The sequence below is a fragment of the Tasmannia lanceolata genome, unplaced genomic scaffold (assembly GCF_043159265.1).
Source record: "Tasmannia lanceolata isolate RefF3 unplaced genomic scaffold, GAP_Taslan_0.1 ptg000006l, whole genome shotgun sequence".
NCBI lineage: Eukaryota > Viridiplantae > Streptophyta > Magnoliopsida > Canellales > Winteraceae > Tasmannia > Tasmannia lanceolata.
In genome coordinates, this window is record NW_027518683.1 from 41,333,559 (window position 1) to 41,357,789 (window position 24,231).

Consider the following 24,231-nt stretch of genomic DNA (forward strand, 5'->3'; position numbering starts at 1 on the left):
TATCTTGTTTTGATGATTCTAAACATAATTGATTATGTTATTGAATACTAATCAATTTGCCTTGAAGTGTTGTGTTTAAGATAGGATTGATCATTGAAGAAACCAACACACTACATGGTCATGCTTGAAGATGTCCCAAACAAGAGTGAAAGGAGCTAAGTGAAGCTCACATCATCTCTCAAGCAAGCATACACAAGATGGAAGATCAATTGAAGACCAAGACTAAAGAGAAGTTGAAAGTTACATAGGTATCATTGTACATCCTTTCTCTTTAGATTTATTAGTTCAAGGCAAGGTTTTTAAAAGAGTTTTCAAAAACACTTAAGAACTTAAATGGTTTAGTGAATGGTTATGTGGTGGACCAACATGTTGGGACCCTCATAAAAATTCCAAAATTATCATAGGAGTTGAGTTCCAAAAGCCAAAAATCAAACAAGTAATAAAAATAAAAAGTCTGCTGATTTTTAGGCTTCTCGGAACTCCGAGATTTTTCTCGGAGCTCCGAGCTCGAAACTCTGAGAAGTTCCCTCGGAACTCCGAGAAATGGTCCAGTAGCTTCTGGCCATTTTCTCGGAACTTCGAGAAATTTTCTCGAAACTCCGAGAAATGGTCCAGTAGAAATTTTCATCTTCTGACCGTTCTCTCGGAACTCCGAGAATATTTCTCGGAACTCCGAGAATTTCTTGGAGCTCCGAGAACCTCGCGACAGCTGAGAATATAGCCGTTGGGATTTAAATTAAAACTTGGTTTTTGATAACAACACCCCCAAACGGTCATATTTTGACAAGAGGCTATATATACAACATCAAGATGATCATTTCCTCTCTCTTGAACATTTGAAAAACTCCCTTAAGCATTCAAGTAAACTTGCAACCCTTTCAAGCTTAAGATTTTATTTTTCCCAAACTTGCCTTGCACTTGCAAATCTATTGAGTTGGGATTTAGAGCTTTCACTTGCAACCATTATTGAAGAGCAATCAAGGGACTACAAAGTGCATCAAGCTTTCAAGAGAAGCCAAGCTATTCAACTTCTATTTCTTGTAAAGGTGGCTAGGGCATCCTACCTTAATACCATAGGGAGCATCGCTTAGAACTCGGCGAAAAAGGAGAGTCGGTGTAAAGGTGTAAGGGCATCCTTATTTAATATCCCTTGGAAGTGTAATCGCCTCGGAACCGGGTATCGTGGAGGTCTCACATAGTGGAAAACCTTAAGGACGATCTTAAGAAGAGTGGAGTTTAAGAAGAGTGGAGTAGGGCTTTGCCCGAACCACTATATATCGGTGTGTTCTTTCTTGTTCTTGCACTTTCATTCTTTTTTTGGTTTAGCATTTCATTTTGTTTTAATCTTATTTGCACTAACCAAAAATTTAATCAAGAGAAGAAAATTCAAATTAGGGTTCATAATTAATTTTCAAAAGGCATAATTTAGAGTTAAAATCAATTCATCCCCCCTCTTGTTTATTTCAGAACCAAGAAATCTTGGGTTCCCAAAGCCCCCATATGATTCTCTTCATATATGCTTAGATTAGGGGCTTGTTTGCTTAATTATTTGTATATCTTTGAATTTTAAAATCCCCTCTTGTATTGAATTTGTTTTCCAAATAGGGGGAGTTTTATGTTTGTCTTTTTCCTTGAAAAAGGGGGAGCTTAAAATTGTAAATTTCATCCCTTTGATTTTCTTTAACCCCATCTTTTTGATAAATGCCAAAGGAGGAGAGAAATCTAGTGTAAGGAAATATATGCATGCTTTTATTGGAAATCTCTTGTGTTTGTCATCATAAAAAATGGGGATATTGTAAGCCCAATGGTTCCCACCTTGGCAATTCCCATCATATTTTGATGATTCCAATACACAAGTGATTTAAGATCACTAATGTGTTTAATTGTTTAAGTTGTAGATCATAATTGCTTAAAGACAAGATTGCTTGGATTGAGGCCAAGAAGCTCTCATTAGACCACTTATGAAGGCCAAAGTCATCGGAGATCCAAGACGCATGAAGACTTGAAGAATCTATTGAAGATCGAAGTCTATTAGAATGTATAAGATCCAATCTTAGTATTAGATTTTAAGAGGCATAAATAAAGTAAATAAACACACACCCTAAATGCTTAAGTGATTGTCCTTGTGGTGTTCCAACACCTTGGAACCCTCATAACAATCCCAACTTGGTGTAAAGTTGGAAGCCCAAAAATAAGAATTGAAAATCTGCTTGACATAGGCTTCTCGGAACTCCGAGAGAATTCTCGGAGCTTCGAGCTCGGAACTCCGAGACATTCCTCGAAGCTCCGAGAAATGGTCCAGTAACATTTTCTCAATTTCTGTTTGTATTCCCGGAACTCTGAGATTTTTTCTCGGAACTCCGAGACCACTATAACGGTAAGAATTATAGCCATTGGGAATTTTCACAGGAATTACCACTATGCCCTTGAACGGTCATATTTGGGTTTTTCTATAAATATGGGCATTCCAAACTTCCCAATCATGAATCCTAACACTCTAAAACTCTACTTGAACATCCAAAGAGTGAATCAAAGCTTGTTTATGCCTCTCATCCTCTAAGACTAGGATTTGGATCATTAGGCTCAATTTGTACATCTTCTACAATTTGTAAACCCTTGTGAGGGATTATTTTTTTGTTCTTTCTTTCTTATCAAGAACTTGTATTGGGCGAGTGTTCGGAGAAGCAGAGCCCACTCTCCGTGGTGAAGATTGCCACCAAGGTTAAAGGCGATCAGAATTGTAATCGGCATTGATCTTCCCCGAAGTTAAGAAGATCACATAGTGAAGCCATCAACGGTTTTGGTTGGTGGAGTGGAGTAGGCCTCGCGTTTGGAGGACCGAACCACTTTAAATCTCGGGTGCACTCTCTCTTAATCTCTTGCTTTACATTTGCATTGCACCTTTAGATTTAACTTGTGTGCTTGAATTTCATGTTGATCTCTTAATCTTCAAATTGGGTTGAGTTTTTAAAAAGGGTTAAAACTGGTTAGCAACCTAATTTTTTACCTCGTTATTAGTTGCCAATTCGGGACCACCCTTGGAATTTCACAGACAACTTTAGACCTTGAGAGAAAAATGGACAAGAATGAGGAATAGACTTATAATGACTCGATCAAAGAAGATTTATACGATTCAAGGGACTCGACTCACTTTTGATTCACCCTTAGATCTAATTTATTATTATTTTAGGGTAAGGCTAGCCGCTCTCAGAGTAATCTCGAAAACCATGTCAAGAGGCACTAATTTCTTCCATCGGTATTTCCGTCATGGTTATCACCTGCCTTCAGATTGCTCAGTTTTAATGCCCTTAGTTTAGAAATATATCAAAGTAAGTCTCGCCGACACTACTCGGATTCTGGGATCCTGCTCTGTTTGAAGACTGCTTCTCCATCTCTTTGATTCTCCTTTGGTGGGAACTCATGACTCTCATGACTATTCCCCTTCCAGGTTTTCGGTCTAGCAAACCACTTATCTCAACTCTTGCTTTGAGTTCTCACTCTAAACTCAATTTCTGAAAATTTTCATAACTGAGGAACCCCTTTTGTATCTCACCAACTTTATGTCAATGGGATCCCGCCCTGCCTAGAGTTGCTTCTCCATCTCATCGGTTCGCTCCTTGCAATTACTCATGACTCTTGCTCAGCTTTTGTTTGCACTGCTTGCATTCTTTTGTTCTTCATGACTGAGGAACTCCTTCTACAACTCATCAGTTCTTTCTTCATGGGAAGTCCTTTCTGCTGACTAGATTGCCTTCTTGAGTTTTCAATCTAGCAGACCGCTACCCTTTCTTTGTATAAGCTAACTCTTTGACTTAGCAAATACATGAATCTCTTTTCTCTAGGCCGCCCTTTCAGGTTTTCAACCTAGCGGGTCTTCAGACTCTCATTCTTTTCTTTTCTTTTTGTTTTTTTTGTTTGCCTTGGACCTTTGTTTGCTTTACCGGAAGGACTTTCTAGGTAGGCTTAGGTTCAAAGTGGTAGGATGTTTCTTTGGTTCAAACGATTTGGACCGTATCTGGTCTAGCCAGACTTTCTACGTATCCCAAAAATGGAGGATCATGTTCACGTAGTTCGTTTTGGGGTTTAACAAAGAATGATTTAGCTTTTAGCTTCAAAAAGATTGAAAGGAAATAATGTGACTTTTTCCCAAAGGTTGACCGAACCTAAATTGATCAGGTTGCCTACGTACCCCTGAAGAGTTGGGGATCAAGTCCGCGTAGTTTGGGTGCATAAAATGCCCCTGGTTTATAATGTGGTTGAAAGAATTGTTTGGTTTTAAAATGTTGGCTCAAAGGGCTCACAAAAGGATTTTTTAAACGTTAGAATTTTGGCTATAAAGGCTCAAATGACCAAGGATGGCCTCCTGGTGTGTTAACCTACAAGCTTTTGAATGTTTAAGGTTCAAGACTGAAATTTCAAGGGTGGTCCCAAGATGGCAACTATGAGGAGTGAAAATTATTAGGTTGCTTAGCAAGTTTTAACCTTTTGAAAAACTCAAACCTAATTTGGAAATTAAGAGATCAACAATGAATTTAAGCACACAAGATAAATCTAGAGGTGCAATGCAAAATAAAGAGCTAGAGTTCAAGAGAGAGTGCACCCGAGATTTAAAGTGGTTCGGTCCTCAAAACGCGAGGCCTACTCCACTCCACCAACAAAGACCCGTTGATGGCTTCACTAAGTGATCTTCTTAACCTCGGTGAAGATCAATGCCGATTACACAATTCCAACCGCTTTTAACCTTGGTGGCGATCTTCACCACGGAGAGTGGGCTACGCTTCTCCGAACACTCGCCCAATACAAGTTCTTGAAAAGAAAGAAAGAACAAAAAATAATCCCTCACAAGGGTTTACAAAATGTAGAAGATGTACAAATTGAGCCTATGATCCAAATCCTAATCTTTAGATGATGAGAGGCATAAACAAGTTTGATTCACTCTATGGATGTTCAAGTAGGTTTTTAGAGTGTTAGGATTGATTATTTGAATGTTTAGAATGCCCATATATATAGGAAAACCAAAATATGACCGTTCAATGGCATTGTGGTAATTCCAGCAAAATTCCCAACGGCTCAAAATATGACCGTTATAGTGTTCTCGGAGTTCCGAGAATACAAACAGAACTTGGAAAAAGTCTACTGGACCATTTCTCGGAGCTCCGAGAATCTATGTTTAGCAGATTTTTCACTTCTGTTTTTGGGCTTCCAATTTCTCACCAACTTGGGATTGCTATGAGGGTTCCAAGGTGTTGGAACACCACAAGGACAATCTCTTATACATTTAGGGAGTGTGAGATAAACTTAATTATGCCTCTTAAAATCTAAAACTAAGATTGGATTTTATACAATCTAAATTGACTTCGATCTTCAATGCGATTCTTCAAGTCTTCATTTGTCTTGGATCTCCGATGTCTTTGGCCTTCATAAGCGGTCTAATGCGAGCTTCTTTGGCCTTAATCCAAGCAATGATGTCTTTAAGCAATTATGATCTACAACTTAGACAATCAAACACATTAGTGATCATAAATCACTTGTGTATTGGAATCATCAAAATAAGATGGGAATTGCCAAGGTGGGAACCATTGGGCTTACAAAGACTTTGAATATTTTTGTCGAGGAGTCTGTCGGTATTTGGAAGCAAGACTTCAACCACGGTGCTCCATTTGAACTTGTGCGCTTCTCGAATATCTTGAAGTTATACTCAAGGTTATACAACTCTCAATAGTCTCCAAATGTTGGAGACAATTCTGATATTCAATCTATCTCATAGACTCCATCACTTGGGTCTTTGATTTTTCTAAGGAGTTGTCTTAGGGACACATTCCCTTCTCCTTCTTGTCTTTCTTTCATATTCTTTTTTTGCTTTTAGACATTAGGAATGTCCTTATTCTTGAAGTATTCCACCTTGAAAATAGGTAGCCCAAGTGCTCTTTTTGGGCTCGAATTGATGACTTCATTTTCTTAAAGTCTTCTCTAAACTTCTCATCAGCCCGACTGGATGTCTGATGCTCATATCTCTATAGAATTTTACTTTTTTGACTGAGTGTCTAAAGCCAATGGAGTCTTGCTTTGTACAACAACAGGGCGTTCACCCGGTTTATCCTTATAGGATCAAGCAAGACTACCTCGAACCCTTATAAACAGGTTTATCAATTCCTCGCTCTCCTCGGGAGATAAAGTTTTGCCAATCCATCTTTCCCGAGTTTCGGATTTCGATACCACTATCAACAACTTCTATTTCCTCTTTGAGTAGTTATGCTCGACGCTCTTCCTCTCGTTTGATCATGTTTCAGATCTCGAGAGGAATTTCATCTGCATTCTCATCCGAGAAGGGTGTCTTTAGTTATTTTAAACATTAGATCTAAGAGTGAATCATATAATATTGAAGATATTGAAATCAAACTTTATTGAATTGAAAACTTTCAAGTACATCAATAGTTCTCAACACGCCTCAGTGGGCTCTATATCAGACTTGACAGAAAGCAAAATACTGACTCTAAATGAGAAAGACTGACAGACATGACACACATTTTTTTTTTTTATATTGACACTATGACTCACCAACTTTCAACATAAGAGTTGGTATACACTTGATAGAAACATCTTGAAATATGACACTTGGAACATGACTTTTGAACAGAGACAAGGGTTTGGCACTGAAATTCGCGAGTAGCACACCTTCCTCCATTATGTTGTCAGCTAGTGGTTTCGGTCCTGGTATAGGAATCTTGGCAGAGGTGGTCCCATGTAGTTCTGTCTACCTGGCCCAAACAGCCCTTGAAAACCTGCTGGTGGCATCATGCTCTCTGCCCTGACATTCTTCGGAGGCTCAAATTCTGACATCTTTCCTTTTCCTTTCGATTCATTTCCCTGCTCTGAGGTGGCATAAGCAAAGGTGGTGGGACATTTAAAAGGCTGAATGGGTCTAACCGGTGCAGGATTCACTAAGGCATAGAGTTCAGGAAGAAGGGAAGAGTCTCTGTCTATCTCGTCCTGAATTTTGTGTTTCAATGCCAGGCACTTTTCTGTTGTATGACCAATACCTCCGTGGTACTCGCAATACTGGTCTCTTCTCCAGTGTTTAGGTAGGTGAGTGTCAAACGACCTTCACTGACCCATTTCTTCATGATAACTTCCTGAGAAGAAGGTAGGTGAGTGTACTCTCTCTTCAGTTTCTATCCCATCTTTTCTTCTACTACCAGTGGCTTCTTAAGAGGTTGGTGATAAGGTCCAACATTCTTAACCTCCTTAGAAACAATAGAAGGTCTTTTCTTGTTATGCAAGTCTGCAGATCTTTTGAGAATCAAACTATGAACTGATGTCTCTTCTGTCATAGTACCCATATCGGCAAACTGCTTAGGAACTGAATCACATCTGGTGGACATGTATCGCATCTGAGTTTTCATCTCCCCCACTTCTTCAATTAGCATGGCCATCTGACCAAAAAGTTTAACCATCCAGTTTTCTATTCTGATGAGAGCCGACCTTTCAAATGATTTCTCCATTGGTCGAAAGTTTGATGGAACAAGTGGCGTATCTGAAATAGGACGAATGGGGGATGTAGGATCCAATAATGGTTCATCCATAGAGATAGCTCCTACCATCGGTAAAGGGCCAACTGATCGTACCATCCTTGATAAGTTTTAGGATTTATGTTTCAAGGCTTGACAACTGTTGGTTGAATGTCCATGAACTCGATGATATTCACAGAAGTCTTGTTCATAAAAGTTGTTAGGGAGAGGATTTGGAGGAGGAGAAGGTTCAGGAAGTTCAAGTTTACCCAGTTCGACCAATTCTCTCAAAGCTTTTTCAAGATTCTTTGGTAATGGAGGAATCTCTTTATTTGGCTTCTGAATAGGCTTGTGTCCTTTCTGGGCTACCTTCTTGAAAGGTTGACAAGAGGTCTCCACATTGCTGGCCTCTTTAGCTACTACCATAGTCCTCTTTCCATCTCTAACATCAGTTGAGGTCCTTGTCTTTAGGCCTTTGGTTAGTGCATCCTCTACTTGGGTTTCCGTCTTGATGAGGTGATTGAAATCGAAAAAGTATTGGATAGCCATATGATGGTAGTATTGTGGAGACAGATTCTTCACCACAATTTTAATATGGTCCTCATCTGATAGACGATGAGTCATCTGCGCAGCTTTCCTTCTCCATCTGCGGATGAAGGAAGTGAAGGTTTCATCATGTCCTTGTTTCAACTGTAGACACCCACATTTTGCTTTACTTTAACCAACAATAACCTAATATATTGATCCATCCTCAAATTTTTTGAAAAAAACAAAATGATAAAGAGATGTACCTGGTGAGATGATTAGATCCGAAAAATTGAAAAATACCCTGATTAGTGAATTTAGTGTGTTAAATCCATGTGAGAACCCCCTCTATCATTGATTTATATGTTTTAGGTCATTAATATCTTGATCTGACTTTACGGATCATCAATCGGGACAAAATAAGCTAGGGTCACTTCATAGCCCGGACCCTGATTCCATTCCGAGACCCGATTTCCGTAAATCGTTAGATCAATGACAGATCTTGACCTGGGTCTCACCATCCAAAACCACCTAACCTCTCCTCTCATCCTAACCATCCAAACCTCACCTAACCTCACCTAACCTCTCCTCTCATCCTAACCACCCAAACCTCACCTAACCTCACCTAACCTCACCTAACCTTACCTAACCTCACCTAACCTTACCTAACCTCACCTAACCTCACCTAACCTCCTATCCCATTCTCCTATAAATACCCTCTCATCCCACCATCCAAGAAAAGAAGAAAAAGAATCCCTCTCTTAGAAAATTCATCCCTCTCCCTCATCTCTTCAAGGGTTCGGCCATCCTTGCCGGATCGGGTGATACGTTGGGTGATATATATCAAAAGCAGTCATTATCAAGCAAGGAATCATCTTCAAGGAATTAAGATCAAAGAAAAATCAAACACAAAGTGGGTTTTCAAAGAGGTAGGCATTTATTTCAATTCTATGTAGGGTCTGTTTTCATGCATATCTTTTACTTTAAAAGAAAAACCATGTTAGGAAGCATCTAGGATCAATCTTTACTCATTCTTCTTGATGGTAGACTTTGAAGTTATACATGTTTCCCTCTTCTCTTAACCCATCTTATCTTCATTTTTATTTTTCCCTAATGGTTCACACCCTGGTTCCCCCTGGTTAGCCTCTGGTTAGACCCTGGTTGCACCCAGGTTCGTTGCTGGTTGCACCCAGGTTCGATACTGGTTCGCACCCTGGTTCCCTGCTGGTTCGCACTCTGGTTAGACCCTGGTTGCACCCAGGTTCGTTGCTGTTTGCACCCAGGTTCGATACTGGTTCACACCCTGGTTCCCTGCTGGTTCGCACTCTGGTTAGACCCTGGTTGCACCCAGGTTCGCTGCTGGTTGCACCCAGGTTCCCTGCTGGTTGCACCATGGTTCCCCTGCGGGTTGCACCCTGGTTCCCTGCTGGTTCGCACCCTGGTGCACCCTGGTCCGCACCCTGGTTTGTACCCTGCTGGTTGCACCCTGGTTCCCCTGCTGGTTCGCACCCTGGTTCCCTGCTGGTTCGCACTCTGGTTAGACCCTGGTTGCACCCAGGTTCGCTGCTGGTTGCACCCAGGTTCCCTGCTGGTTGCACCCTGGTTCCCCTGCTGGTTCGCACCCTGGTTCCCTGCTGGTTCGCACCCTGGTGCACCCTGGTCCGCACCCTGGTTTGTACCCTGCTTCCTCCTAGTTAGACCATGGCTAGTCTCGGGTTTGCTCCTAACTTAGACCCGACTCACTTGACCCTAACCATTAACCCAATCCAACCTAACCATTAACCACACCTAAACCCATACCCATAAGCCTTAAACCCTATAACCATAGCCACACATCATACACCACATGCCTTTCATTCATCCACCCAACAGTACCCTCATACACCCCTACAATAGACCCGGCCAACCCAGTTAACCCGGCCATCGGGCCCATTCGGCCCAATTAATTCATTCCCCTTAAGAGCCGCTTTGCCCTATTGGTTCCTAAGATACTCCAACCACCCAAACCTCAAGCCGCACCCCAATCCACGCTCAACCAGTTCCAATCCAGTCTAAGCCAAGTCAACCCACACTTGACCTTGACCATTAACCCAATCCAATCCAACTCAACCATTAACCCCACCTAACCTGACCCTAGCACAACTCAACCGAGTCACATCAACCCAAGCCATACCTTTGTCCACTCACTGAGGCACACCATTTATCCATAAATCTGGTTACATTAAATCTAACCCAGCCAGGCCACCTGCAGCTTAAGTCAAATCGCCCCAATACAATCCATCCAAGTGGGATCCCAACCCAGCTCAACTGAGTCAACTCTAGCCAACCTCCCTAGTCGAGTTGACCCAACTCTCTAGTCGAGTATGCTCAACCTCTTTAACCGATTGGACTCTCCCCTTAGTTGACTCAATCCAATTCCTTAATCAACCCATCCCAATGCAACCGAGTCGCATTCGACCAAGTTGCGGCCTTCCATGTCACAACCGAGTCATTCCCCTATTCTACTAATGCCCTTTTACACCTAATAGAACTTCCTCCCTTTTGCCTAACCAAGTCATATCCCAACACAATCTGAGTCGCATGTCTGAATCCATTTGACCGAATCTCATAAGCCCGCCCATTTTGAATTCCCAAAATTCAAACCCTTGATGATTCCTATATGCTCAATTCTTTGATGCAAATTCCCAATTCCAAAATCCCATTGCTAAATCAATGTTTCTGAATCTCAAGTCCAATGCTCAAATACAAACCCGATTCCTGATCCAAATACCAATCCTGTTTTCCAAAATCCAAGCAACCTCCCCAGCGGAACTACGTGTGGCTTGATCCCCATCGCGGGGTACGTAGGCAATTTGGCACTCCCAAGTTCAGTCGCACCTTTCTCCATCTTTCTCATTCCCTCACACTATTTCATCATCTCTTCCATCCCTTTTTTCACTAACCTCAAGAACTGAAATCGATTCACCTCGTGTCTCTCGGAACCGTTGGATTACGGTTTCCGTCGTAAGGACCCTTAGAGCCCAATTTAGGAACACCGGTGTCGTGTCGTGTCCTAAGTTTTAGGGAGTCTTAGGTTTTAGGGAGTCCTAGAGTTAGGAGTCCAGCCTCATCACGGACGTTTGCTATGTATAGCAACCGTGCCATAGGTCTAGTTACACTAGTCACCCAATCTTTCCCTAGGACAAGCCTAGTAAACTAGGATGTAGGCAAACCTGCATTAGTCTAAGGGACCATTTGCATTTAGATGAGAATCATATAGCATCTTAGATGAAATCCTAAGATAATAAAATCCTCAACTTGAATTAAATAACTTCTCCTAAAACTGTTGAAACAGTCAATCCCGTCTAGGTCGGTGTCCTAGTTGAGTTAGGCATAAGTAGCTTAGCTTAGGTGCACCGAACTACGTCGACTCTGATCCCAGTGAGGCTTGGGTACGTAGGCAGCTTGGATGTCTGATGGCATACCACCCGCGAGTCGGCACCACAACAAATTGTGGTGTTTTGTATATTAATTTTCTTGTAAATACTTAATCAAATCACTTAGGACTTTCCATGAAATTAGAATTCTAGGAGAACTTTCACTTAGATTGAATCCAGACAAATTAATAAATCAAGATACACATTTAGGATTCTCATTGAAATTAGATCATAGGATGCATGTCACTTAGTTCGCACATTAACATAGAGTTGAATGAGCCATTTAAAATAAATTTAAAAGAGTTAGCTTTTGGAATCGAAGACCGATTATCGGGCAGGAATGGTGCATGTGGCGGATAACTCCCCATACCTTCCATTCTCGTAACCAGGTAGCGAGTCTAGATTTCTGGTTAATTACGGGTCCTAGATCCCACATCTAGGTGGCGACTCTGTCAGTCTCTTTCGTGTGGAATTCGGATTGCCTTAGTGATCCCAAGTTCACAGGAAAGATTAATTCAAATCAACATTAAAATGCACACGCCAATCGCGTGGAAATGAGAGACTAAGAGAGAGTGCGAGGCGGCTCGCGCCCCACCCCTCTCGCGGGATCCGGGTACCACAGTCTGGCGACTCTGCTGGGGACCACCTAACTTCATTAAAATTTCAAAAGATAATTCATTTGAATTTAATTTAATTGGCTCATAAAAACTCTATACTTGTTAGATTAGTTTGTCTTGTTTTATTTTCTCATCACACTTTACTCAAACTTAATCTAACAAAACCTGAAGGCATCATAGATTGCGCAAACATATTGCACACACTTACATCACTTGCATCTAAACTCTGCATCTCACGTGCACACACGTCCTATTTTAGGAACCCGGAGTGTTATCTAGCATGGTTGACTGGGATTTCATCACCTGGTGCCTCTGTGCTAGAGAAGCATTCCACCCTTAGCCTAGTACCATTATGGTACGTAAACGGATCTCTTGTTCACGTACTGATACGCCGGACACTGGTACAGTATATCGAACAGGGATTCGCGCTAAGGGAACTCTTGGCCTTACCCCTAGATTAACCCACACATGCATGTAGTATACGAACACATGTGCATCACGTGTGTGAGCCTAGTTTAGGATATCCTGCCTATTTGTGTCTAGATTAGGCCGTAGACCATCTTCCAATGGCTACGATCGGTCCTAGGTACACGAACAAAGTCATGAGTCGAGATCCTCTCTCCACTCCGCTTGATTAGGATTAGGGTTGATGCCTTCAGGTCACACTGTTAAAATGTGCGAGATTAAAAAAAAAAATTTCCTTTAGGGGTTAGGATATAAATCCTATCATTTCCAAAGATCTCATAGGATTAGTCATTCTTGATCTATCCGTTGAAAGCAATCTTATGCTATCTCATCTAATCTTTCGATCGTATGCCTTTCATTCTTCTATCGTGTGATTCGATCATGTATTCATACTTTCCTTGTACTGGCAGGAACTTATCCCAATCTCGTGTTCATGTAATCCTGATCATTCTTATATCCCTTCTCTTGGCTTACGGGCACTATGTCTACTCGTACAATTCTTGATTGGATCCGTGGTACATTAAGAGAATCCCATATCTACGCCATAAGTGAACAAGAGAAAAATCTCTTCGGCTACGTGGCAACCATCAAGCTCGATTGGGGATTACTCTATGCCGCATCAGAGTGTTGGGATCCCGATCATCATGTCTTCCGTTTTGGCAACCAAGAAATGTGTCCCACCTTTGAAGAATGGTGTGCCTTATTGGAATATCCTGTGGATGGCCCTCTAGTGAAGCCATCCTGTGTTCCAGATTATCGTCCTTTGTTCCTTTGCTTGATGGATAATCCAGATGAATCCATGAACTCTTTCATGAAAGGCCAAGAAGTGTCCATGCAGCGACTGATTGACATTTACCCTCCTGTTGGATACATTGGTGCTGTTGATATTCAAAAAGCTCGACGGCGCGCTTTGAGATTCTGCTCCTTTGCTAGGTTCCTCACTGTCCAGCCTTCTCGCTTTGCGTCAGCTGTTCTTCTGGACCTCGTTGATCAAATGGATCGTGGCGCCAATCCAATTCCTACTATGCTTGCAGAAACTTTCAATGGATTGGATGATATGGCTCACCTTCGTGCCAGTTCAGGTCCAAGCTCTTATATTCGCTCTTTCGTTGGGTCTTTCTCAGGATGTCCTGCATTACTTCAAGTGTGGTTATGCCACAAGCTAAAAATTGCAGCTCCTGTCCATTTTGATCATACGTTATACACCTTCAGTGAATGGCGTCATGATGTTTCTTTCGATCATAAAAGCGATTGGGTTGAATGGTTAAATTCTCGCCAAGAAGATCAGATTTATTGGCAAATTCCCGGAATCCAAGAAGCTGTCTTCAACACCGGAGAAGCTAACTACGTTCGCCTTCTTGGTCTCAAAAAGACTTCCTTTTATGTTCCTGCCAGGATTCAGCGTCAGTATGGAAGGGAGCAATCCATTGTGCCTCCCCTTCATCATTTCTATCCGCCTGAGGGTCTCAAGCCCAAGATTGTCAAAGCTGTTTCATCTGCTTGGGATGCAAGAATCATCAAACCTTTAAAGGAGTCAGTTGAGGAAGATTGTCGTCCGAAGAAGAAGTCTAAAAAGAATGCTTAGTTCCATGTTTATCTTTGAAAGATTGAACCATGTACTCAAATTTTAATGATTGATCAATAAAGTCCATCCTTCTCTTTCATTATCTTTGTCTATGTGTGCATCATCGTCTATTCTTCTCTCTGATTTTAAAATATGTCTTTCGGATATTACAGGGCAATAAACATCATAGCTAACCCTAATACTCCTTGGGTTCGGGTCTCTTCGCGGTTAGAGAGGAAATCTGTTTCTCCGCCACCTTCTCTAAGAACCCCAGCATCTCCTTCTTTCCCGTCCTCATCCTCACCAATGGCAGACAACCAAGATGGTCTTCCACCCGCTGCTATTACCGATACTCTTACCTTGATTCTCCAACAGCTTCAAGAACTCAAAGAAGAAAACCGAGTTATCAAGGCTCAGCTTTCTGAAAAGTTGGGACCGTCGTTGTCCAAGGATAAAGGGCCTATGCGCCAAGCAGCTACTCCAGTAGCACCTGCCCAAACAGTGTTCATCAATATCCCTGATAAAGTCGAAGAAGACTTAGAAAAAGAGCAGTACAGCGAGAATCACAGTAGGCCTTCTCAGTCCATGGTTGATAAGTCTGTTATGGAGAAATTAGAGACTCTTACCAGGAAAGTTCAAGACATTCAGTTTCAAGACCAGGGTGGTTTCAATCCCAGTGATCTTACTTTATTTCCCGAAATTCGCCTTCCTGCCAATTTTCAAATGCCCGATTTCGACAAATATGATGGTGTGGGTTGTCCAATCACACATTTGCAAATGTTCACCATCATGTGTCAGCCTCAAGGGTTATCTTCTGAGCAAATGGCTCAATTGTTCCCAGTTTCCCTAACCAAGGTTGCGAGGAGATGGTTCATGGTCTTGGACAAGACTCGTTACAGGACATGGAAGGATATCGGCGAGCAGTTCATCAGGCAATTCAAATATGATGATGGGACAGAAATCACCAGAAAGGATTTAGAGAGAACAAAGCAAGACTTGAGGGAATCCTTTTTTATTTTTGTGAAAAGATGGAGGAGAATAGCAGCTCAGATGATGGAGCGCCCGTCTGAGGAAGAACAAGTCCAGATAATCATGAAAAATATTTCCCCCCAGCTCCAGTATCACATGTCTTTGCAATACTATCCAGACTTCAAACACTTCATCGTGGCTGGCACCCAGATAGAGGAGGCTATGGCTCAAGGTGTATTCAACCGTAGCAACCCAAACCCCAGAGATTTCAAAAAGTCCCCTCCAGCCCAAGTCAATAGTATTTCCCGTTCCAATGCTCAATCCTCTAGGTCCCAAGAACCTTTAGTAATGGACTATGCTCAAACCGCAACCGCACCTCGGCAACAAACCCGGGTAGAATTTACCCCTCTTCCCATTCCATCTTCAGAGGTGCTTAAGCAGTGTCTTGCTTCAGGTCGCATAACCTTACCTGCCATCCGGCCTCCCCCCAATCCTCTACCTGCAAGTTGGCGAGCTGACCTACACTGTGAGTACCACAGAGGTCCTGGTCATCTTACTGACAACTGCATTGCCTTGAAATTTAGAATCCAGAAACTCATTGATGAGAAAGTCATTGCATTCCAGCCAAGACCCAATGTCACCCAAAACCCATTACCTGGTCATGCAAATCCTCCTGCTGCCGTTAATGCCATAACCATAGGAGATCCTGAGTTTGACCCTCTTACCCTCATATGTGCCTTAGAACCCATCTCTGAACCCCAAATCATATTCTGTGATGAATCACACCTAAGAGAGTCTGTACCTCCCTTGGTAATCACCTATGAGCCACAAGTCCCTCAAATTATCACTTATGATGAGCCTGAATTGGATGAAGTCAGACATGTGACAAGGGGCGGAAGAATTTTCAAACCTGTTGAATTGAGAGTCGAAAATCCAGGGGCATTGGCTCGAGGAGAGGAGCCGCAATATGTGAAAGATCCAGATGATGAAGTTGTGCAGCAGTTAAAGAAAACTCAGGCTGTTATATCTGTATGGGGATTATTGATAGCATCAAAGAAACACAGAGAGGCTGTGTTAAAAGAATTGAATACAACACAGGTATCCTCAGAGATATCTCCGGAGCAACTGGCTGAAGTTGTTGCTCTAACCCAGGCCACCAGGGCCATTAGTTTCTCAGATCAAGAGCTGCCTCCTCAAGGTCGGAATCATGCTAGAGCTCTTCATGTCACTATTGTTTGTGGAGGCAAGAAAGTACCATCTGTGTTGGTAGATAACGGATCCGCGTTGAATGTGTGTCCATTAAGAACTGCCATTACCTTGGGTTTCGGTCCCACTGATTTTGCCGAATCAACCCTTGGTATCCTCGCATATGACAATACCCGAAGAAATGTGGTCGGAGTCCTCACCACCAAGATCGTTATGGGCGGTCAAGAATTTGAGGTTGAGTTTCAAGTTATTGATATCAAAGCCTCGTTCAATATGCTTCTAGGACGTCCCTGGTTGCATAAGGAAGGTGCTGTCGCTTCAACCCTTCACCAAAAATTGAAGTTCATTAAAGATGGGAAGTTGTTCACTGTCAGAGGTGATGAAGAGCCAGAAATAGGGCAAATAACAGGAGAAACTTTGATCCTTCCAGTTGCAAAAGCAGATGACTACAACTTGAATGGTTTCGCATTCGAGGTTGCTGTTATCTCTTACAAGGATGCCTCTCGGGAGGAGTTGTGTTTGCCGTTCGCCATCAGTTCTGTGGTGGCCAAGATGATGAGAAAAATGAACTACTTCCCTGGTATGAATTTGGGCCGTGATCCAAGCAAGGCATCTCACTGGCGCCCAATCAAAGCAAACCATGGAATTTTCGGTCTTGGATATGTACCTACTGAAGAGGAGGAGGAAGCCATGGAAAAATTGTTGAAATTGAAGGAAGAAATCCGCCGCACCGGAAGGGTACTCCTAATGGCTCCATATCCCTTATCAATGAATGGTCATTTTATCAAAGAAGGTGAGACATTTCCATACTATGGGTTTTCTGAACCATGGTATGACTCAGTGACAGGGATCATGATACCCGGTTTTGAAATATTCAGTGGCCTTGCTCTCCCAGAAACAGAACCGCCGATATATTATGTTGAGAAAACTGTTGAGGACTGGTTAGTCTACCTTGAGCCAGATGTGCTGGAATCTTTGTTTGAAGAAAATGTGCCTGATGTTGATTACTATTCTGAAGAACAAGAAGAGACAGATTGTGAAGATATGCTAGTGGCAGTTATTCAGAGTAATGATACCTTTACTGAACCTCAGAGTCAGATTGCACCTGCAACAGAAAATCTTTCAAACTGGAGTTCTGATGTTTTTCCATCTTATTTTATTGCTAAGTCAAGTCTAGTCAAGTCGAGTGAATCAGTGTCAGTGCCTAGTCCAGGCGAGTCATTTTCTGAGTTTATTTACTATGTGAATCCTGAACCTGTTCAGGATGAGTCCAATGATAATGATGTAACTTCTTTCAATTCAATGAAATCTGATTCTCAGTATGTCTCTGTGTTTGCTTCTGACTTTAATAATAATGATAACACTCCCTCCTCAGATGAGGAAGGGGGGATCGACGAAACTCCCCTTGAATTGCAGCATATGCTCAAACAAGAGGAGGAGCGCCGAGCCCAGCCTCTTAAAGATGAAATCGAAATTATAAACATCGGAACAGAAGATTTAATACAGGAAATACGAATTGGAAATACTCTATCCTCTGAAGAGCGCGATGAATTAATAAACCTACTTAAGGAATATAAAGAAGTTTTTGCCTGGTCCTACAAAGATATGCCCGGGTTGAGCGAAGACATTGTTCAGCACAAGCTACCTTTATTGCCTGGGATTAAACCTAAAAAGCAGAAGCTAAGGAGAATGAAGCCTGAGTGGGTCCTGAAAGTAGAAGAAGAGGTTACTAAGCAGTTGAATGCTGGATTTCTGCAAGTGGTGGAATATCCAGAATGGCTCGCAAATATAGTACCTGTACCGAAGAAAGATGGAAAGGTGAGAATGTGTGTAGATTTCAGGGATTTGAACAAGGCAAGTCCAAAAGATGATTTCCCTCTACCACATATCGATATCTTGGTGGACAATACGGCCGGGCATGAATTACTATCTTTTATGGATGGTTTCTCGGGCTACAATCAAATTAAGATGGCACCCGAGGACATGGCTAAGACCTCGTTCATTACACAATGGGGGACATATTGCTATCGGGTAATGCCATTTGGTCTTAAGAATGCCGGTGCGACATACCAAAGAGCAGCTACAGCCTTGCTCCATGACATGATACATAGAGAAGTCGAAGTTTATGTCGATGATATGATTGTAAAAGCCAAGGAAAGGAAAGATCATATCCCGAACCTTAAGAAGTTCTTTGAAAGAATTCTCAAATACCAGCTTCGCCTGAATCCTAGCAAGTGTGTGTTCGGGGTTACCTCCGGTAAGTTGCTTGGATTTATGGTGAGTCAAAGGGGTATAGAGGTAGATCCTCAGAAGATTAAGGCTATCCAGGAGATGCCACCGCCTAGAACCGAGAAGGAAATTCGGGGATTCCTAGGAAGGATACAGTTCCTAAGGCGATTCATCGCTCATCTGACATCAACTTGTGAACCTATCTTTAAGCTCTTAAAGAAGAACTCTTCCAAAGAATGGACAGAGGAATGTCAGCAGGCCTTTGAAAAGATAAAGCAAAGTTTGTCTGAGCCACCGATAGTAGCACCAGTGATACCGGGGCATCCATTGCTGCTTTACTTGTCAGTAACAGAAACCACAATGGGTTGTATGTTAGCACAGCAAGATCCAGAAACCAAGCATGAAAAGGCTGTGTATTATCTTAGCAAGAAGATGTTGGAGTATGAACAAAAGTATACTGTCCTAGAAAAAACCTGCTTAGCCTTGGTTTGGGCCACTCAGCGACTCAGGCATTACCTTTTATCACATAAGGTCCTGCTTTTGTCGAGGATGGATCCTCTGAAGTATCTCTTTGAAAAACCAGCCCTGACAGGCAGGACTGCCAGATGGTTATTATTGTTGTCTGAATTTGACATCACTCATGTAACCCAAAAATCAGTAAAGGGCCGAGCCATTGCTGAACAATTGGCGGAAGCACCCCGAGAAGAAAGTCAGCATTTCAAGCCGATGTTCCCAGATGAAGAGATCATGATGGTTGAAGATGAGTATCCAGAAACTGGTTGGACCCTCTATTTTGATGGAGCAGCAAACCAAACAGGACAAGGAGTAGGGGCATTGCTTGTGTCGCCTCGAAATGAGCATGTCCCCGTTGCCGTTAAGTTACAATTCAATTGCACCAACAATATGGCAGAATATGAAGCATGCATTGTTGGGCTTGAGGCTGCATTGGCCTTAGGCATAGAGAATCTTGACGTATATGGAGATTCGAAGCTAATCATTTGCCAAACTCAAGGAGAGTGGAGAACCAAAGAAGAAAAGCTATTGCCATATCATGAATACTTGGATATTCTCGCTAAGCAATTTCAACGCGTCACTTTCAGTTATTTGCCAAGGTTGAAGAATAGATTCGCCGATGCCTTAGCAACGTTAGCTTCCATGATTGACATACCTCACAATATGAAGATGAGGCCCATCACGGTTCAAGAGCAATGGGCTCCTGCATATGTTGATGCTATAGAAATAGCTGCAAGATGTCCCGATGGAAAGCCATGGTATACAGACATAAAGAACTACATCTCAGGCCAGGGGCATCCCAATGAGGCGTCGAGTAAAGAAATAAGGACTTTGCAGAGATTGGCAGCTAATTTCGTCATTTGTGGAGGAGAGTTGTATCGACGGTCTTTCGATGGAATTCAACTCTTATGTGTCACTGAAGATCAGGCAGAAGAAATTCTCGCAGATATTCATGAAGGGGTGTGTGGGCCTCATATGAATGGGAAGATGTTGGCAAGGAAGATCCTACGTCTGGGGTATTATTGGCCGACATTAGAAGCAGATTGTCACACATTTGTGAAGAGATGCTATAAATGTCAGATACATGCGAATCTCATCCATGTACCACCCACCGAATTGCATTCTCTTACCTCTCCTTGGCCGTTTTCGGTATGGGGAATTGACATCATTGGCAAGATTTCTCCCAAGTCGTCTAATGGTCACGAGTACATACTCGTTGCTATTGATTACTTCACCAAGTGGGTTGAGGCCGCTTCTTATGCAAAGCTTACATCCTCATCAGTTGCTAAATTCATACGCACCAACATAATTTGCAGATATGGAATTCCCCATGAACTTATCTCAGATAATGGATCTCATTTCAAGAAGGAAGTAATCTCTCTTTGCGAAGAGTTCAAGATTAAGCATCATAAATCCTCGCCTTATCGTCCGCAGACAAATGGAGCGGTAGAAGCTGCAAACAAAAATGTCAAGACTATCATTAGCAAAATGTCAGAAACTTATAAAGATTGGTCGAATAAGTTACCATACGCCTTGTGGGCTTACAGAACATCAATTAGGGCTTCAACTGGGGCAACCCCTTACTCTCTTGTTTACGGGATGGAAGCAGTGCTACCTGTTGAGATCCGTGTACCTTCGCTCCGAGTATTGACTGAAGTCAAGTTACCAGAAAATGAATGGGCAGATGCCAGGTATAAAGAGTTGAACATGCTAGACGAGAAGAGATTAAAGGCGCTTTACCATGTGCAAGGTTATCAGCGCAGAATAGCCCGTGCTTTTAATAAAAAGGTTAAGGTCAGAGATTTAGAAGAAGGCAATCTTGTTCTAAAAGAGAATCGAGCACCAATGTTTGACCCAAGGGGCAAGTTCAAACCAAATTGGTCAGGACCATACATTGTGGACCAAATCTTACCCGGAAAAGCCGTCAAGCTCCGTAATTTAAATGGAGAAATATTGCCAGAACCAACAAATCTTGATCAACTTAAGAGGTTCTATGCTTGAACATCAGAAGGCCGTCCTTTGGCCGAATAAATCCCAAATTCATAACCAAAAATCAAAAAATTTATAACCTTTTGCAAACCCTTTTGAGCCTAAATAAAATTTTCCTTCAAATCCCAATATACTAGGGGCATTCGCCCTGAACTACGCATGATCTGATTCCTACACTGGGATACGTAGGCAACCTGTTCATAGGTTCGGTCGAGACCCTTGCAAAACCTTAAGCCATTCTTTGAAAAGCCCTACCTCACCTATAAAGTCCTTTTGGTGTTCAAGTAAAAAGAAAAGAAGATAAAAAAAAAAATAATAATAAAAAAGAAAAGAAATGGAGCTTGAAGATCCGCTAGATTGAAAAACCTGAAAAGGCGATCTAGGCAAAATTTAGGATCATTCCCCTGCTAAGTTGAAAACCTGAAAGGGCGGCTTAGGCAAAAGGTAAGGGGGTGGCCCGCTGAGTCGAAAACCTGAAAAGGCGATTCAGGCAAAAGTTAAGGCCGAGCGGTCCACCAAGTTGAAAATCCAAAAAAGGAAGACTTGGTCGTGGTAAGATTGGATTCACGCCAAAAGAATTACATCGGTCTCTGAACTCGCGGTAGGTCAGGCGAAGCTAATACACAATGATTCTCGAAACTAGGGGCATTAATTTTGAAGCAATCTGAAAGTTGATAGAAAGATATATGAGGTATCACTGTATTAAAAATAAGTGAAGATGTTTATCAATGGAGAAACGTTCTTTAAAAGAGGCTAGTCTAACCCAAAAGAAAATACTGATAAGTCAGAAGCATCACGAGATTACTGGAGTAATCTTTCTTATTTTGTGTTTTTATTACAAGTGTCTGTAGTTCTATTTAAAAAAAAAAAATTTATTTTTAGAATTGTTGTAGGGTGCAATCACTCTGAAGGCAGGTTCATTAACAGGTTCTGAGGAACTTGGAAAAAGGTGACGCTGTCACGAATGACGAAGATCTTTGAAAGAATAATCTCTGGTCAACGAATAGAAGAAGGTTAGAATGCCTCAAACTGAGGCAGATTGCTAATGAAGTGGCATCCCATATTTAAGCCCTGAAGTTCTTTTGCTGCATAGTGTTATTAAATCCTTTGCTTCTAAAGTTGTTAATTGGAAATTTCGATTTCTCTCAAAGCTCAAATCATCATATCTCTCTGAATCCATTTAGAAAAAGATATTTTCTCTCTGAACATCACACAAATATGATATCTCGCTTCCTTGGAGTCCGTACAAATACGGTATTTCACTCTCCGAGTCCATACGACTATGGTCTCTTATCCCCTTTGAACATCATACAACTATGATGTCTCATTTCCTTGGAATCCGTACAAATACGGTATTTCATTCTCTTCGAGTTCATACAACTATGGTCTCTTATCCCCTTTGAACATCATACAACTATGATGTCTCATTTCCTTGGAATCCGTACAAATACGGTATTTCATTCTCTTCGAATCCATACAACTATGGTCTCTTATACCCTTTGAACATCATACAACTATGATGTCTCATTTCCTTGGAATCCGTATAAATACGGTATTTCATCTTGCCCAAGCCCATTCAAAAATGATGCTGCATTTTCATTAAGAATCTTTCAAAAGTCATCCATTATTCTCTGAGACCATTTGAAAATGACGTCTCATTTCCTCTGAAGCTGTTCAAAAGCGATATTCCTTTCCCTCCGAAAATCCATTTGAAAATGGTATCCCATTTCTCTCGTTGCCAGCGGCACCGCAGCGGGTTTGTTTTATTGCATTCCAATTCTAGGATTTCATCTAAGGTCTTGCATTATATTAGGTTGCATTGTGTTTAGGGGGTCCTTTGTCGATTAAAGCTACGCAAAATGGTTCTGTCATTTTGACTTTGGTATTCGATGACTACGTCGTCTCTACCAAAGAGGGGCATCTGTAGACACCCACATTTTGCTTTACTTTAACCAACAATAACCTAATATATTGATCCATCCTCAAATTTTTTGAAAAAAACAAAATGATAAAGAGATGTACCTGGTGAGATGATTAGATCCGAAAAATTGAAAAATACCCTGATTAGTGAATTTAGTGTGTTAAATCCATGTGAGAACCCCCTCTATCATTGATTTATATGTTTTAGGTCATTAATATCTTGATCTGACTTTACGGATCATCAATCGGGACAAAATAAGCTAGGGTCACTTCATAGCCCGGACCCTGATTCCATTCCGAGACCCGATTTCCGTAAATCGTTAGATCAATGACAGATCTTGACCTGGGTCTCACCATCCAAAACCACCTAACCTCTCCTCTCATCCTAACCATCCAAACCTCACCTAACCTCACCTAACCTCTCCTCTCATCCTAACCACCCAAACCTCACCTAACCTCACCTAACCTCACCTAACCTTACCTAACCTCACCTAACCTTACCTAACCTCACCTAACCTCACCTAACCTCCTATCCCATTCTCCTATAAATACCCTCTCATCCCACCATCCAAGAAAAGAAGAAAAAGAATCCCTCTCTTAGAAAATTCATCCCTCTCCCTCATCTCTTCAAGGGTTCGGCCATCCTTGCCGGATCGGGTGATACGTTGGGTGATATATATCAAAAGCAGTCATTATCAAGCAAGGAATCATCTTCAAGGAATTAAGATCAAAGAAAAATCAAACACAAAGTGGGTTTTCAAAGAGGTAGGCATTTATTTCAATTCTATGTAGGGTCTGTTTTCATGCATATCTTTTACTTTAAAAGAAAAACCATGTTAGGAAGCATCTAGGATCAATCTTTACTCATTCTTCTTGATGGTAGACTTTGAAGTTATACATGTTTCCCTCTTCTCTTAACCCATCTTATCTTCATTTTTATTTTTCCCTAATGGTTCACACCCTGGTTCCCCCTGGTTAGCCTCTGGTTAGACCCTGGTTGCACCCAGGTTCGTTGCTGGTTGCACCCAGGTTCGATACTGGTTCGCACCCTGGTTCCCTGCTGGTTCGCACTCTGGTTAGACCCTGGTTGCACCCAGGTTCGTTGCTGTTTGCACCCAGGTTCGATACTGGTTCACACCCTGGTTCCCTGCTGGTTCGCACTCTGGTTAGACCCTGGTTGCACCCAGGTTCGCTGCTGGTTGCACCCAGGTTCCCTGCTGGTTGCACCATGGTTCCCCTGCGGGTTGCACCCTGGTGCACCCTGGTCCGCACCCTGGTTTGTACCCTGCTGGTTGCACCCTGGTTCCCCT

The 24,231-nt window shown here is 42.0% G+C and overlaps 1 protein-coding gene across 1 annotated transcript; it reads left to right on the forward strand.

Annotated features, from left to right (window-relative positions):
* The first annotated feature begins 8,719 nt into the window (after positions 1–8,719).
* On the forward strand, positions 8,720–21,954 carry LOC143878997 (uncharacterized). The gene is made up of 3 exons (XM_077381206.1): positions 8,720–8,962; positions 14,269–15,797; positions 21,917–21,954. The coding sequence occupies exons 2-3, from the start codon at positions 14,402–14,404 to the stop codon at positions 21,952–21,954; spliced, it is 1,434 nt and encodes a 477-aa protein (XP_077237321.1). The 5' UTR covers positions 8,720–8,962; positions 14,269–14,401.
* The last annotated feature ends 2,277 nt before the right edge of the window (positions 21,955–24,231 follow it).